At 35.7% G+C, this 16878-nt stretch overlaps 1 protein-coding gene across 23 annotated transcripts in view; it reads right to left on the minus strand.

Annotated features, from left to right (window-relative positions):
- The window catches only part of CASK (calcium/calmodulin dependent serine protein kinase), a 361743-nt gene that overhangs the window by 38677 nt on the left and 306188 nt on the right, over positions 1-16878 (minus strand). For all 23 annotated transcript variants that reach the window (XM_070605863.1, XM_070605866.1, XM_070605862.1 and 20 more), the window contains 2 exons: positions 14893-15081; positions 4105-4183 (listed from right to left, as the gene is read on the minus strand). In XM_070605863.1, the coding sequence (XP_070461964.1) occupies positions 4105-4183; positions 14893-15081 (268 nt within the window). The remainder of the gene's footprint in view (positions 1-4104; positions 4184-14892; positions 15082-16878) is intronic.

Here is a 16878-nt window from a genome sequence, read left to right on the forward strand (position 1 = left end):
GGACTCAATTAGAAGGATGAGTATGCAACAAGAGAATATCAGGTGTGAACAGACAGATCTGAAAATAAAAATAAGAAGAAATGACTAGTACTTCTAGAAAAGAAAAATATAACTGGTGATACAAGCCACTGACTGGATGAGCGGAATGGGAGTTCAGATATAGCTGAAGAGAGTTTCAGTGAACTGGAAGATAAAACAGATAAATTATCTAGAATGCAGGTCAGAGAAACAAGGAAATAAGGAAAATAGGAAACAAAAAATAAAAAAATAGGAAAAAGATCTTAAGAGATATGCAGGGAATGTCTAACATACATCTACCTGGAGTTCAGAAGGAGAGAAGAGAGAGAATTGGAGAAGAGGTAATATCTGAAGAAATAATGGTTGCAAATTTTCTTGAACTGATGAAAACATGATTACACAGATCCAGAAAGAATAATGTATCCAAAACAGGATAAATAAAAAGAAATCCATGCTGAGAGGTAGTGAAACTATATAATATCAAAGACAAAGATCTTAAAACATCCAGAGAGAAAGGAGAGATCACCTACAAAGCAAGGAAAATTGCAGTGACATCAGACTTCTCAGTATCTAACAATGGATGCCAAAAGACAATAGAATGGTAACCATCAACCTAAAATTGTGCTCTCAGCAAAATCTTCAAGATTAAGGCTGAAATAAAATATTTACAGATAAACACCACCTGAAAGAGTTTATCAACAAGAGATTAACACTATAGGAACTTTTAAGGATTTACTTTAGAAAGAAGGAAAATGGTCCCCAAAGGATGGTCTGAGATCCAAGAAGGAATGGTGAGCAAATAAAATCATAAACATTTATATAAATCCAAACAAAAATGGTCATGTATGTTAACAGTAATTTCAAATTTGTGGATTTAAAACAGGACAGAACTAAAATACTGGGCCAGAATAATATGCAAGTCAGGAATGTGATCAAATTCAGTGTTTGTTCCAATGTCTTTGTATTCTTTGGGAGTGGGAGTAAGATACTGTTTCACTTTAGTATATGTAAAGTTAAATGTGCATGATAAAATTTCAAGGTAACCACCTAAAAAATGGAAATAGAGTGCTGAAATTCTAAACTTCCAGAGGACAAAAAAGAAACAAAAAATAAACAAGAGAATCAATTAAAAAATGGAATAAATATAAATAAAAAAGCAAGATGACAGAAATCATCACAATAAATATTAATGGACTAACCTTGCCCATTAAAAGATAGCAATCATCAGAATGCACTAAAAAATGAAAAACCCAGCTTTGGAAATGTTTGTAAGAGACACACTAAAGCATACAAGCACAGAATGACTGGAAATAACAGAATGGAAGAAAACATGCTAGCAAATACTAAATTAATATTATGTAAAAAAGGTTTTAAGTAGAAAGCATTAGTAAGGATAGAAATGGTTACCAGGCACTTCTATGTACCTAATAAAACAGCTTCAAATACATAAAGCCAAAATTGAGAGATCTATAGGTAGAAATTGAAAAACTCCACTATAATAATGAGATATCTCAACAACTATTGATAGGTCAAATAGACAAAAAATTATTCAAGATATAGAAGATTTGAAAGAAAAAATTAACAACCCCAAGCCAATCATCATATAGAGAACCCTGCATGCAACAATTAAGGGATAAACATTCTTCTTGAGTACACATGGACCATTTACAAAAATGATTTAAAGTGCTATGCTGTAAAGCAAGTCTCAGCAAACCTCAGAGAAATGGTGTCATACAGACCACATTCTCTGACCACACTGCCATTAAGTTAGAAGTAAATGATAAAAAGAGATACATAGAAAATCCTCGTAAATATAGTACATAAAAAACTCTTTTAAATAACTTAAAGGTCAATGAAAAATATCATAATAGAAATTTTAATTATAATAAAAATGAATTATAATAAAATCTTATTAGATCTGAATTATAATAAAAATGCTTCATCTCAAAACTGGTGGGATACAGTTAAAACAGTACTTAGAGGTAGAGTTTAGTCTGAAATGCTTATATTAGAAATGAAGAAAGACTGGAATAAATGAATTAAGTGTCTAATTTAAAAAGTCAGATAAAACCAATAGCAAGTAGAAGGAAGGAGATAATAAAAACTAGGTCATAAAACAACGAAATAGAAAATAAATATACAATGGAGAGAATTACTAGAACCCAAAGTGGGTTTGTGAACAAACCCCCGGCAAATTGATCAAGAGAAAAAAGACGAGGCACAAATAAACGATATGAGGAACAAACAAGGGGACATAATTACAGAGATGGCAGAGAATAAAAGGTTTAAGAACACTAAGAAGCTTACTGCAATAATTTTTAAAAGCAAGATTTTTCAGGAAAATGTAATTTACCAAAACTCACTCAAGATATAGAAAGCCTGAATAGCCTTAAGAATGTTAAAGAAACTGAAGCAGTTGTAAAAAAAAAAAAAAAACTCTCCTAAAAAAAAACAAACAAAAACAAAACATCAGGCCCTGATAGTTTTATAGGCAAGTTCTATCAAACTTTCAAGGTACAAATCATTCCAGTGTTATACAAAGTCTTTCAAAGAACTCATGAAGAGAGAAGGCTCTCCAAATCATCCTATAAGGCCAGTGTAACTTTGAAACTAAAATCAGACAGAGAAACACAAGAAAGGAAAATTAACTACAGGCCAGTCTCACTCATAATTACAAATATGAAAATCCTAAACAAAATATTAGTATCCACAATGACTTGGCTGTATTTATCTGAGAATTGCAAGGGGAGGTTTACCTTTAGGAAATCTTTAAAAGTCATTCACCATAAAAAGAAAAAAACCAAATGATCATCTCAGCAGATACAGAAAAAACATCTGACAAAATTCAAAACCCAATTATAATTAAAATGTCCAGCAACTAAGAATATAAGAGAACTTGTTCAATCTTAATGAAAGGTATCTACTAAAAATCTATAGTAAAAGTTATTCTTTGTGGGGAAACATTGGAAAGCTACCTTTTAAAAATGAGAATAGGACAAGGTTGTCCACTACACCACTTCATTAAAGATGGCAGGTCCTAGCCAGTGCAGTAACATAAGAAAAAGAGATTAATGATGTTGTGACATTACTGAATTTATGGCAAATTATTAAAAATAATAAACAAAAAATTAATACTGGAATCTAAACCCAAACATCCTCCCGTGTGAGTGCAGTCAACTCCCAAAGTCTATAAAGATGCCCCTGAAGGCAGCAGTAATGCCAGACCCCATCTGTGTACACAGCAGTCATCTCTAAAGGGGACAGGAAGGCGCTAAAATGCTTATAGTGTTACTTCTTGCTCTCTGGGGTTAAGAAAAGAGGTGTTAAGCATAAAAATAACCCTATCTCAAAGAAAGGAAGTCTAATTTTTGGACACGAGAGTCATTTTTGGATCAGCCTCTATATTCTAGTACATATAATTCAGCCCTTTCAAAGAGGAGCCTAAACCTACATGTCCAAATCCTGTCTACCTGAGGGCTAATGAAAGTTGCACTTTCTCAAAAAATTATTCTTTGTCTACTTCAGTCCTTAGTGAATTCCTTCCTCATAATGACTGCACTTACTGTAGTAGGTATTAAGAACTTAATAACAGATTTCACATCGCTTATTTTACCATTTAAATTTTATATTGTTATCAAACATTAATCTCCTAATTTATAAATAGCGTATCTCATTTCTGAATGAATGAGAGAGTAATTCTTGAAGTGTCATTTAACTTTATATATGTATCTTATATCCCAGAATAGATGTCTTCCATATATCCTGGGGCTCGATGCGATAGTTTGCTTTATCTCCCATGGTCTCTAATAAGTCAGGATCTAAACAGAGATTCAGAGATGCTCCAGCAACGGAACTGTAATATATACCCTCCCTCCGTTATGTACAGGCTGGAGCATGTACAGATGAATAAGAAAAAATGGAGGCCAACAGTGATTAAAACCAAAGGTAGAGAATTTAAACAGATGGTTTGCATGGACCATAAATTAAACAGTCTTTTATCTAAATCATAAAAGTACTTCCTCCACTAGGCTACAGGAGAAAAAGTTAAGGAAGGAAGGAAGGAAGAATTGTATATATGAAACTTACCTTGCCTGTGAATCATGCCTCCATGCATAATTCTCGCAACAATACAATGATTTAGCTCATTCATTTTTAAAGTGATTCCCTGTAAAAAGTTAAGTAAAAATAGAATTACTATCAGAGGGCACTTCTTCTTATATCGTGATTTTGTTGTTGATAATTTTAATTACAAAAGTTAGGAAAACATTAAAGAAAATACGGAAAATCATCCATCGCTCTACCATGTCATGATAAAAACATTATTTTTGGTATTTTTATTGCTATAATAGTAAACAAACATTTTATATAGTGCTTTTTAATCTTCTTCTTATAATTATTTTCCATGTTGCTTTATTTTTTATGTTGCTCATCATTTTTTTTTTATTAATGTTATGATAGATTACAACCTTGTGAGATTTCAGTTGTACATTTTTGTTAGTCATGTTGTGGGTACACCACTTCCCCCTTTGTGCACTCCCCCCACCCCCCCTTTTCCCTGGTAACCACCGATCAGATCTCCTGGTCAATATACTAACTTCCACCTATGAGTGGAGTCATATAGAGTTCGTCTTTCTCTGACTGGCTTATTTCGCTTAACATAATACTCTCGAGGTCCATCCACGTTGCTGTGAATGGGCCAATTTTGTCTTTTTTTATGGCTGAATAGTATTCCATTGTGTATATATACCATATCTTCTTTATCCAATCATCAGTTTCTGGGCATGTAGGTTGGTTCCACGTCTTGGCTATTGTAAATAATGCTGCGATGAACACAGGGGTGCAAGGGACTCTTGGGATTTCTGATTTCAGGTTCTTAGGATAGATACCCAGTAATGAGATGGCTGGGTCATAGGGTATTTTTATTTTTAACTTTTTGAGAAATCTCCATACTGTTTTCCATAGTGGCTGTACCAGTTTGCATTCCCACCAACAGTGTATGAGGGTTCCTTTTTCTCCACAACCTCTCCAACATTTGTCGCTCTTGGTTTTGGATGTTTTTGCCAATCTAACGGGTGTTAAGGTGATGTCTTAGTGTAGTTTTGATTTGCATTTCCCTGATGATTAGCGATGATGAACATCTTTTCATGTGTCTATTGGCCATATTCATATCTTCTTTTGAGAAATGTCTGTTCATGTCCTCTGCCCATTTTTTGATTGGGTTGTTTGTTTTTTTGTTGCTCATCATTTTTTAAAAGTAGTTTTTATTAACATATAATTGACATACACAAAGTATACAATGGGATAAGTCTGATATATGTATACATGTGTGAAACCATCACCGCAATCAGGATAGTGAATATATCCATCACTCCCCAAAGTTCCCTCGTGCCCGCTGGTGACCTACTCCCATCCCTTCATGCCCACTCCCCCGCTCCAAACATCCCCAAGCAACCACTGATATGCTCTCGCTGGCTATAGATTAGTTTGCACTTTCCTTAAATGAACTCATACAGTACTCTTTTTTTGCTGCTCTTTTTTCACTCACAATGTGAGATTCAACCACATTGTTGCATTATCAACAGTCCATTCTTTGTTCTTGCTGAGTATTCCATTGTATGGATATACCATTTTGTTTATCCATTCACCCACTGAATTGTTTCTAGCTTTTGGCTATTAAAATAAAGCTGTATTTCTGGGTTAGTCTCCACGTGGTCATGACACATTCTTTTTTTTACAATATAGATTTGTTTATAATTTTTAATCTATATTCATGAGGGCTTCTGGTCTATAGTTTTCTTGTAATGTCTTTATCTGGTTTTGGTCTCAGAATAATGCTATAATCATCATCATCATCATCATCATAATAGTAATAAAAAATAGTAAGTTGGGAAGAATTCCATCCTTTTCAAAGTTTTGGGAAGAGTCTGTGTAGAATTGGTATTATTTCTTTACTAAATGTTTGGTAGAATTCACCAATGAAGCCATCTTGGCCTGGAGTTTTCTTTGAGGGATGTTTTTTAACTACAAATTTCATTTTTAAATAGTATAAGGCGATTCAGTTTATTACTTAAGTGAGCTTTGGTAGTTTCTGTCTTCCAAGAAACTTGTCCATTTTATCTGAATTGTTGAATTTATTGACATAAAGTTGTTTACCATATTTCCTTATGGTCCTTTTTATATCTGTAGAATCTGTAGTAATGCCACTTCTCTTATGCACAATACTGTTAGTGTCTTTTTGTTCCTGATCAGTCTGATCTTCTCAAAGAAAAAGTTTTTGTTTTACTGATTTTCCTCTATTGCTTTTCTGTTCTGTATTTCAGTGATTTCCACTTTGGTCTTTATTATTTCTTTTCTTACTCACTTTGAGTTTAATTTGCTTTTTTTCTTGTTCTAGTTTCTTAAGGTAGAAGCTGAGGTCATTGATTTAAGACATTTCTCCCTAAGTACTACTTTAGCAGCATCCCACAAATTCTGGTATGTTGTGGTGTTATTTTCATTCACTTCGAAATACTTTTTAATTTCCCTTTTGATTTCTTCTTCGGTCCATAGGTTATTTAGAATTGTGTTACTTAGTTTTCAAGTGCTTGGGGATTTTGCAAAGATCTTTCTTTTACTCATTTCTAATTTAATCCCATTGTGGTCTGAGGATATACTTTGATATTAATATAGCCACTCCAGCTTCCTTTTGATTAACGTCATCATGGTATATCTTTTCCTATCCTTTTACTTTGAAACTATTTGTCTTTATGTATAAAGCATTTCTTGTAGGTGATAAATAATTAGGTCTTGCTTTCCCCTGTATCCTCCCCCCAGTCTGACAATCTCTGCTTTTTAATTGGGGGAATTTAGACTATGTATTACATTTAACATTTTTATTGATACAGTCAAGTGTAACTATATTTCCTTGCTATTTGATTTCTATTTGTACTATCTGTTCTGTATTCCCTTTTACCTCTTTTCTGCCTTCTTTGGGATTAATTTATTTTTATTCTATTTTCTCTTCTGTGTTGTCTTATTCACTATAATTCCGTTTTGTTGTATTAGTGGTTGCTTTTGGTTTATGGCATACATCTTTAACTTACCACAGTATACCTTTAAGTGATGTTATACCATGTCACATATGTTTGAAAATGTTTTTATTTTATTTTTATTTTTTGAGGAAGATCAGCCCTGAACTAACATCTGCTGCCAATCCTCCTCTTTTTGCTGAGGAAGACTGACCCTGAGCTAACATCTGTGCCCATCTTCCTCTACTTTATATCTGGGACACCTGCTACAGCATGGCTTGCCAAGCAGTGCCATGTCCACACCCCAGATCTGAATCGGTGAACCCTGGGCTGCCGAAGCAGAACCTATGAACTTAACTGCTGCGCCACTGGGCTGGCCCATGAAAATGTTTTTATTTTGCCTTTATTTTCCGAAAGATACCTTTGCTGGGTTTAAAATTCTAAGTTGAGGAGGGTTTTTTTCTTTCAGTACTGTAAAGACATCGTTCTTCTTAATTGTACTGTTTCTGATAAGAAATCTGATATCCTTATTTTTGTTACTCTGTATGGTAACATTTCTTTTTTTTTTTCCTCTATTTTTTTTTTTTTTGTACATAGTTGTGTTTAATAATTTGGGGAGAATGATTCAAAACCTCAGTGGTGGTCTACATATATATTTGTAACATAATGCTGGCATGTGTTTTTATATCACCAAACACAACAAACATTGTTTTAAGGAAGTTGAAATACTGTCGGCAAATGAAATAAAGCCCTAGACAGTAATTTATTTTCTTTTTTAAAATTATTTTAAAAATTTTTTTCGGATGTACATCATATTTCAAATTCTGGATACATTACATCATGTTCACCACCCGAACACTAATTATAGTGCATCCCCTCACATGTGACCCTAATCACCCCTTTTGCCCTCACCCCTCCCCCCTTCCCCAATGGTAACCACCAGTCCAATCTCCAATGCTATGTGTTTTTTTTTTTTTGTCGTTTTTATCTTCTACTTATGAGTGAGATCATATGGTATTTGACTCTCTCCCTCTGACTTATTTCACTCAGCATAATACCCTCAAGGTCCATCCATGTTGTCACAAATGGCTGGATTTCGTCCTTTCTTATGGCTGAGTAGTAGTCCATCGTGTATAAATACCACATCTTTATCCATTCGTCCCTTGATGGGCACCTAGGTTGCTTCCAAGTCTTGGCTATTGTGTGTAATGCTGCAATGAACATAGGGGTGCAAGCATCTTTATGCCTTTGTGTTTTCAAGTTCTTTGGACAAATACCCAGCAGTGGAATAGCTGGATCATATGGTAGATCTATCCTTAATTTTCTGAGGATACTCCAAACTGCTTTCCATAGTGGCTGCACCAGTTTGCACTGCCACCAGCAGTGAACAAGGGTTCCCTTCTCTCCACACCCTCTCCAACATTTGTTGTTTGCTGTCTTGTTAATTATAGCCATTCTGACCACAGTGAGGTGATACCTCATTGTAGTTTTGATTTGCATGTCCCTGATAGCTCATGATGTTGAGCATCTTTTCATATGCCTGTTGGCCATCTGTATATCTTCTTTGGAGAAATCTCTGCTCAGATCTTTTGCCCATTTTCTAATTGGATTGTTGGTTTTTTTGTTGTTGAGCTGTATGAGTTCTTTGTATAGTTTGTATATTAACCCCTTATCTGATATGTGGTTTGCAAATATCTTCTCCCAATTGTTAGGTTGTCTTTTTGTTTTGTTGATGGTTTCCTTTGCTGTGCAGAAACTCCTCTAAGAACAGGAACCAGACAAGGATGCCCACTGTCACCACTCTTATTTAACATAGTATTGGAAGTCCTAGCCAGAGCAATCAGGCAAGAAAAACAAATAAAAGGGATACACATTGGAAAAGAAGAAGTGAAACTGTCACTCTTTGCAGACGACATGATTTTATATCTAGAAAACCCTAAAGAGTCCACTAAAAAACTTTTAGAAATAATAAAGGAATACAGTCACGTTGCGGGATACAAAATCAATGTACAAAAATCCGTTGCGTTTCTATACACTAACAATGAAGTAGCAGAAAGACAAATTAAGAATACAAGCCCATTTACAATTGCAACAAAAAGAATAAAATACCTAGGAATAAACTCAACGAAAGAGGTGAAAGATCTGTACACCGAAACCTATAAAACATTGTTGAAAGAAATCAAAGAAGACACAAAGAAATGGAAAGATATTCTGTGCTCTTGGATTGGAAGAATTAACATCATTAAAATGTCCATACTTCCTAAAGCAATCTATAGATTCAACGCAATCCCTATCAAAGTTCCAACAACATTTTTTACAGAAATAGAACAAAGAATCCTAAAATTTATATGGAACAACAAAAGACCCTGAATAGCCAAAGGATTCCTGAGAAAAAAGAATAAAGCTGGAGGTATCACACTCCCTGATTTCAAATTATACTACAAAGCCATAGTAACCAAAACAGCATGGTACTGGCACAAAAACAGACACACAGATCAATGGAACAAAACTGAGAGCCCAGAAGTAAACCCACACGTTTATGGACAGCTAATATTCGACAAGGGAGCCAAGAGCATATGATGGAGAAAGGAAAGTCTCTTCAATAAATGGTGTTGGGAAAACTGGACAGCCACATGCAAAAGAATGAAAGTTGACCACTCCCTTACACCATGCACAAAAATCAACTCAAAATGGATTAAAGACTTGAATGTAAGACCCGAAACCATGAGACTTCTAGAAGAAAACATAGGCAGTACGCTCTATGACATTGGTCTGAGCAGCATATTTTCAAGTCCCACGTCTGACCAGGCTTTTCTCTATTTTTAAGATCTTCCATTTACCATGGGATCTAAGCAGTTTGATTATGATGTAGTTTCATGTTTTTTTCTTCATGTTTCTTGTGCCTGGGGCTCATTGTGGTTCTTGCAACTGCAGATTTATAGTTTTAATCAAGTTTGGAATGTTTTCAGCCATTATTTCTTCAAATATTTTTTCTGTCTCTTCTTCACTCTCTTCTCCTTCACAGACTCCAATTAACCATCTATTAGGCTGCTTGAGGTTGTTCTACAGCTCAGTGATGCTCTTTTCACTTTAAAAAATTCCTTTTCTCTGTGTTTTGTTTTGGATAGCTTCTATTGCTATGTCTTTGAGTTCACTAATTTTTTCTTCCAAAATGTCTAATCTGTCATTAATCTCATAGTGCATTTTTCTGCTAATTCTAATATATTTGTCAGTTCTGTGTCAGTTTTGATTATTCTCCATACTATAGGTCACATTTTCCTGCTTCTTTACATGCCTAGTAACCTTTGACTAGATGCCAGACATTGTGAATTTTATCTTGTTGCATGCTTTTTTATTCTTATAAATATTCTTAAGTTTTGTTCTGGGATGTAGTTCAGTTACTTGGAAATAGTTTGATCCTTTGGGTCTTGGTTTCATGATTTGTTAGGCATGTCTGGAGCAATTCTCCATCTAGGGCTAATTATTCCTCATTACTGAGGCAAGACTGTCCTGAGCTTTCTACACAATGCCCCATGAATCTGTTTTTCCAGTCTGGCTGGTGGGAACAGCAGTGGGTGTTAAGCACTGTTCCCTCTAATCCTTTTGGATGGTCTTTCCTTGGCTTCTGGTAGTTCCCTCTCATAATCTCTGATCATTATTGAGATGAATACTTGAGGGCGACTCTCTATAGATCTCTGGGGTTCTCTCTTTGTGCAGCTCTCTCCTCTTCAGTACTCTGTCCTATGAACTTTAGGTGCCTTGGTCTCCCCAGACTCTCAGCTCTGTGTCCTCAATGCAGGGAGTCTGCCTGCTCTGCCTCAGTTCCCCTCCCTGTGCAGTGGCCTGGAAAGTCTCTCAAGTCAATCATAGGGCTTACCTTGTTTGCTTCCTGTCTCATAGGAATCACTGTCTTTTATTGTCTGATGTCCAACGTCTTGAAAACTGTTCTTTCATGTAATTTTGTCTATTTAAAATTTGTTTTGATTGTTTCTGGTGAAAGGGTAAATCTACTCCCAGTTACTCCATCTTGGCCAGAAGTGGAAGCTCTACATATTTAATGCCAGAATACTATTCTATGGAGTAGATTACTTTTTGTTTTTCAATTATTCACCATTATATGACAAGCTTTCATAAACATACTTTTGCATTAGACCTGGCTGATTCTAAGAATCATACGGGTATCTTTTAAATAAAACTGACTTTTAAATTTACTCTTTGGATTTAGATTTAGGACGTTTGGAATGGAGCCCAGAAATCTATATTTTTAAAAAGTTCCCTTGGTGAAAACTCGTCTTGAATTTGAGATGATTAAGAGTAGGGGGACTCTGTCTTATCTTCTTCATTGGAGAGTAACACTCTATTAGAAAGCTTCATGAAAATATTTGAGACTTTATAATCTAGATTCTGTCTGAATTTGTACAATTCTACAGAACAGAGCTTTGCATGGTTCCTATTTTGCAGTTCTTAGAAGTGGTAGGCAAGCAATGTAAAAAACTGCTTTATCAAAATGTTTCTAGTTCCAACATTGAACTGTAATGTTCAAGTTTCATTTCCAACTTCTACATTTAATCAGCATGAACAGGTGCCAAGAGCAGTGTCTCTGGAAAAATGCTGTAAATTAATGTGTAAGTCAAATCTATCTAATTTCATAACGGAAATGATAGTACAATGAGAGTTCTATCCTTGAAATTAATAAATTAATGTATTCATTCAATCAACATTACTGAAAACCTGTTATGTGGCAGACATTCTGCTAGGCACAGTAGTGAATGAAACAAACAGGGTCTCTCATGGCTAGGGGAAGTTCACCTCAAACCAACTGGAGTTAACATTTATTATTTTGTTTGTCCCAAACATTTCTCTGCAGAGAGGAATTGACTCATATTCTGTTCCCAAATTCCAGGGAAGGGATTGGCTCAGCTTGGGTTGGGTGCCTACTCCCGAAGCTATCCTAGCTTGGGATAAACTCCTGGTCTTGCCTTGTTTATATAAGCCTTTTCCCTATTGTCTAAGCTAGTTCAAGTTTGGTCTTTATCACTTGCAACTAAAGGAGTCCCAAGGAATAGAGAAATAATTACAAGTGCGATGTTACAAATGGGAAAAAGGGCATAAAGGGAGTATATCACCCTCGGATGGTGGACCTAGCATAGTTGGACACATTGTAGAAGGTCCAAAAAACAAAAGAGATCATGTGGGTATATCCTGCACAGTAATATAATGCTTTTAATAAGACAACTAAGCAAGCAAATGAAGCCCTATTAAATGTAATAGAGAACTATACTCTATTATTGAAAATATATATTTTACAAAAAATAATTCCCATTTTTATGACAACCAGTCAAAAGGAGAAGAAATAAACACCTTCACTAGGATCAGAGAAGACAGAAAGAGAAGGGTTTCTCTAAGGAGACTTCTAGGGGAGACTCAAGGCCATTTTATGCTTTCTGAAAAAAGTAACTCGGGGACGCAGTTTTACATTTTTACTTAGTCTATGTTTTTATGGAGTCAGCCTTCATATAAGAGATGAAGCAAGTGTCACTGAGCTGCTTTAGAACATGATGATCACAAGACATTTCTGGGATTCCATCTTGTGGTCTCTTCCACCTTCCTGTCTGCTTTGCTTGGCTGACCGTCACCCCTTCTTCCTGCCTCTCTGACACAGCCACCTCTCCTCTATAGCTCTGTCATAATTATTTTTGTTAAACTATGCTGAACTGCATATTTACCTGTTTAATGTAGGCAGCCTTGCCAAAAGAGAGCTTCAGGAAGGAGCCTTGTTTTATCCAGCACTATGTCACTGTCATCTAATACAGTGATTTGCACATAGTAGGCACTTAACAAACATTTGCTAAATGAGTGAATGAATATATAAAATGAATGAATGGATATTAGACTTTCAGAGCTAGGTGGGATCTTGGGGATCATTCAGTCAAGTATGCTTTTGGCAATACTTGCTAAGCAAAGTATGAGCAAACTGAGGCCCACTGACATGAAGTGATTTGCCCAAGGTACCCAGAAGCTGCCATTGCCCGTGCTCTTAAGCCAAAGAGTTGCTTGGAGAGCACCAAAAGGGGTAGGGTGATTTGCACGTGCCCTGCTTGCTGCAAGTGCTGGGATAATATAGTATAAATGGCAAAGAACAGTAAATGAGTATTACAACCTGAAACATCTAGATTTGAGGGCTCTCCGGAAATTGCGGTCATGGAATCACTGCTCTGTAACTCTTCCTTTAATGTGGAAAGTAACTGGGCAACTTTCGTAAGTAGGTAATTTGTTTTTCTATATCTCATATCCCTTTTCTATGCTCTGGGGAAAAAATATGAATGCATAAGTTTGAAGGCCCCCCCCCCCGCAAGATATGATTCCTCCCCAAAACTTAGAACTTTCCCAATATTCCCTGACTGAGTGAATAGCATCATTTGTCCATCCAGTTGTGAAAACCTAAAGCTTAGGGTCATCCTTGATACTTGCTTCTCCCTCAGTCCCCACTGTCAATCCATTATCGAGGTCTATTAATTTTACTCTTCTGTTAAATATATTCACTTCTTTTCATTGGACATCCATCCCTCTAGTCCAGAGTTCCCCTGTATTACTGCAATAAAAGCCTCTTACCTGGTCTCCCTATATCCACTCTTGTCCCCCTCCAATCCATTCTCCAGAGTAATTATTTCTAAAATGAAAATCTGACCTTATCTTCCTGCTTATGACTTCTAATAGCCTCCTACTGTTTTTAAGATAAAGAACAGAATCCTTAACATGTCTTTCAACACTTGTATGGTCTCCTTCCTGCCATGCACCTTGTTTTCTATAGTCCAGCTGTGGTGCTTTCTTTCCATCTTGAAACTATCCCAAGAGCCTTTTCACTACCAGGTTTCCGCCAATGCTACTTGATTTGCCTGGATGGTCTGCATTCCCTCAGCCCCTCTATGTTTGTTTAACATTAAAGAGCTTTTCCTTGATCTTCCCAAACTACGAGAATTCTACCAGAATGAGGCAAGCTTCAGCATTAATTCTACAATGCTATTCCTAAGCACTGCAAAAATTAATATATGTTAAATAGGTAGATGTGAGTGGAAGGAATTTTATTATAGTAATGTTACTCAATTCTTTGAACGCCTTCTGAATTAGTCTTCCTGTAATTTCATTGCAGGCAAAAGATCTGGAAATCACCAGACTTGTAAAAGAATGTTTACACATTTACTTTTTCAACACCAACGCCAATATTTCAAATTGTCCCTTTCTTTGCTGCCCCGGAGGTTGTTTTTTTTTTTTCACGCTCAACACAGTTTTTTATTTCACAGCTTCTGTTCTGATTGACTAAACTTAAATTTGATTTCAGAGTTTTTCCATGATTTTGCCTTAAAGGAAAATGATCTTGGTCTGGATGAACAATATCTTCACAGGCATTATGCTCATATCATTGTTCCATTCTCTTTAGACATCTCTGGTCATGCAAGTGCCCCTGCAGGTGATCATCAACTTTTTCAACTTCTGGACAGGTTTGACTGTGGATTTTGTCTTCCATTGTTCACGGTTCTTCCCCTTGCCCCAACTTGGAGAGTGCATGCCCCAGAGGTTTTTACACTCTGGAGTAATGTACCAGGTATGTCCTTTTATGGTCAAGTTGTAGAGCAATTGTGAAAGGAGAGGTGGGAAGGAGAACCAACATGCCTTAGGCGTGGTGTCATGCAGAACAACTCTGGCAGGGGTGGGGGTGGTGGTGGAATGAGGATCTGGAAACTGATTTCTTTAAAACTATCCATGCTCTCCTTCCTCCTCACCTCCTAGTAGTAACAGGTTCAAGTTAGCTGCTCTAACTCATGCTTGGATTTTATGAGAGTGTAGAAAACTTTCTTTTTCTACTTACCATTGGTTCATCTGTGTTCTTTTGGAACTGGACCAGCCGAACTCTGGTCACGTTCTCCATATCCATGTCTCCGTTTGCGCTTTCTGGAGAATCACCATTTAAATAGGGAGAGGTGGGAGGAGGTGTGACCCTCAATGCTTCATCACTGTAAACTTCATGTGCCACTACATCATGAGTCTGAAGTAAGGCCTGGTATTTTATGAAGGAAGTAAAATATTAATAATAGTATTATTTCGGCAGAAATGTATTATATAAAATTATTCTTTGTCTCTCAAAAGCATCTCTCATTTACAGAAAACTCGAAGCACATTACACCTAGATACAACTATATCCTAATTTCTTTGTGACAAATAATCATGATAGATGGATTTAAAAAAAAAGAATGAACAAATGAATGAGTGAGTGAGTGAATCATTGAATGGATGCGTTCGTTGATTACCTGGTTACAGGTGTTGCCTGACGCTATGAAAAAGGACCCAGCTAACTTGTTCAAATAACGACTGACAGAATGCAGTCTAAAATAACTTAGCAGAAACAATCATGTGTAAATAGAGGTGGCAAATCTGTGCTGGGGCTTTAAAATGGAAACAGATTTAAAAAGAAACAGTGCAATAGCTGGTATATTGAGCGAATATCTTTCATTGATGGTATTAACAATAATTCTTTTATATGACAAAGGATGAAGATAATTGATAACAAATGACAGTAAAAGAAAAAAAACACACACAAGTGCACTTGAAAAAAATGTAATTTTCCAAAATATCATATATGATATGGAGTTCAAAATTTAAACCTATTTAATGTTTTTGTTCATTTCAATTTTTTGGAGCATTGCTTAAATGAAAAATAAGTTGACAATTATTATTATGACTTCTTTTTGCAAAGCCTGTTAACAAAGAAAAAGTGATTTCTTTGTGTTGATATCTGTATATGTCATCTTGGTGAAACTGGATAATAAATATCCCTTGTTTCTCTAAAAAAAGATATCCCTCTACTTACTGTACTTTTTGTGCCATTTTAAGTTTTCAGTAAGCATGAATATTTGAATATTTCTACTTCAAAGAGAATTTTACAGCTAAATATAAGTATGTTTGGAGCTTCACACAGATATTTTCTTGTATGCTAATTATACATTCAGTTCTATTTTAGTCTGTGGTCTGTGTGGTAATGAAATATCTAGAGATAATGAAATGAAATTAAAATTGCCTTAAAAGTATAACCCTTAACATCTCAAATTAAGTTATTTAATTAAAAGGCTTATCAAAGTCATGACATGGCTGTTTTAATTTTAAAGGCATGCATACGAGGCAAAAATAAAGAAACAATGCAGTAAAATCATAAAGAAGATGGGGTTGATTTGTCATCACGAGAGCATGTGCTTGGGAGCAGTACATGCATTTGGGTTTCTAATGGAAATGGCAGCTATTTCTAAGATCTCAGAGGACTAGACTAAACTGGGGTCTGCGCGAGGGGCGCCGAGGGGCACTAAGCAGTGCACAACTTGAGAACAGGGCTCCACAATGGCTGTGGGGATCTTGGCTTCTGGACCACTGCCCTGACTACATCCTGCACTGGTACCCTGGGGCCTGGGTATGGAAGTTGTGCTATGTCGGTACATTTTTCCTTTCCTGGTCTAATTGTGGCCACTTAAGAGACTAAGATTTAGGGCAAAAAGCAAAAATAATAGATAAACTGAAAAACTTCATATGCTAAAATTAGGTTGATTGTATCAACTACAGATGTGTCTTCCATAATTAGTGAATTTTAAAAAACATGCTTTGTATGACTGGAGGATATATAGCCAGGTAAACAGAGAATCAAGCTTTGATCCAGAGAATGTCAGTTACATGGGTTGGAGAAAGTGTTCATGTTGCTTTTTACAAATGATTTCTATTCATCCCTTTAAATTATATAAACAAACACTTGTATTTAATGTATTATTTATAAAGAAGGGTAAGTCCACAATCACAAAATAATACTCAAATT

The sequence above is a fragment of the Equus przewalskii genome, chromosome X (genome assembly GCF_037783145.1).
Source record: "Equus przewalskii isolate Varuska chromosome X, EquPr2, whole genome shotgun sequence".
NCBI classification, from domain to species: Eukaryota; Metazoa; Chordata; class Mammalia; order Perissodactyla; family Equidae; genus Equus; species Equus przewalskii.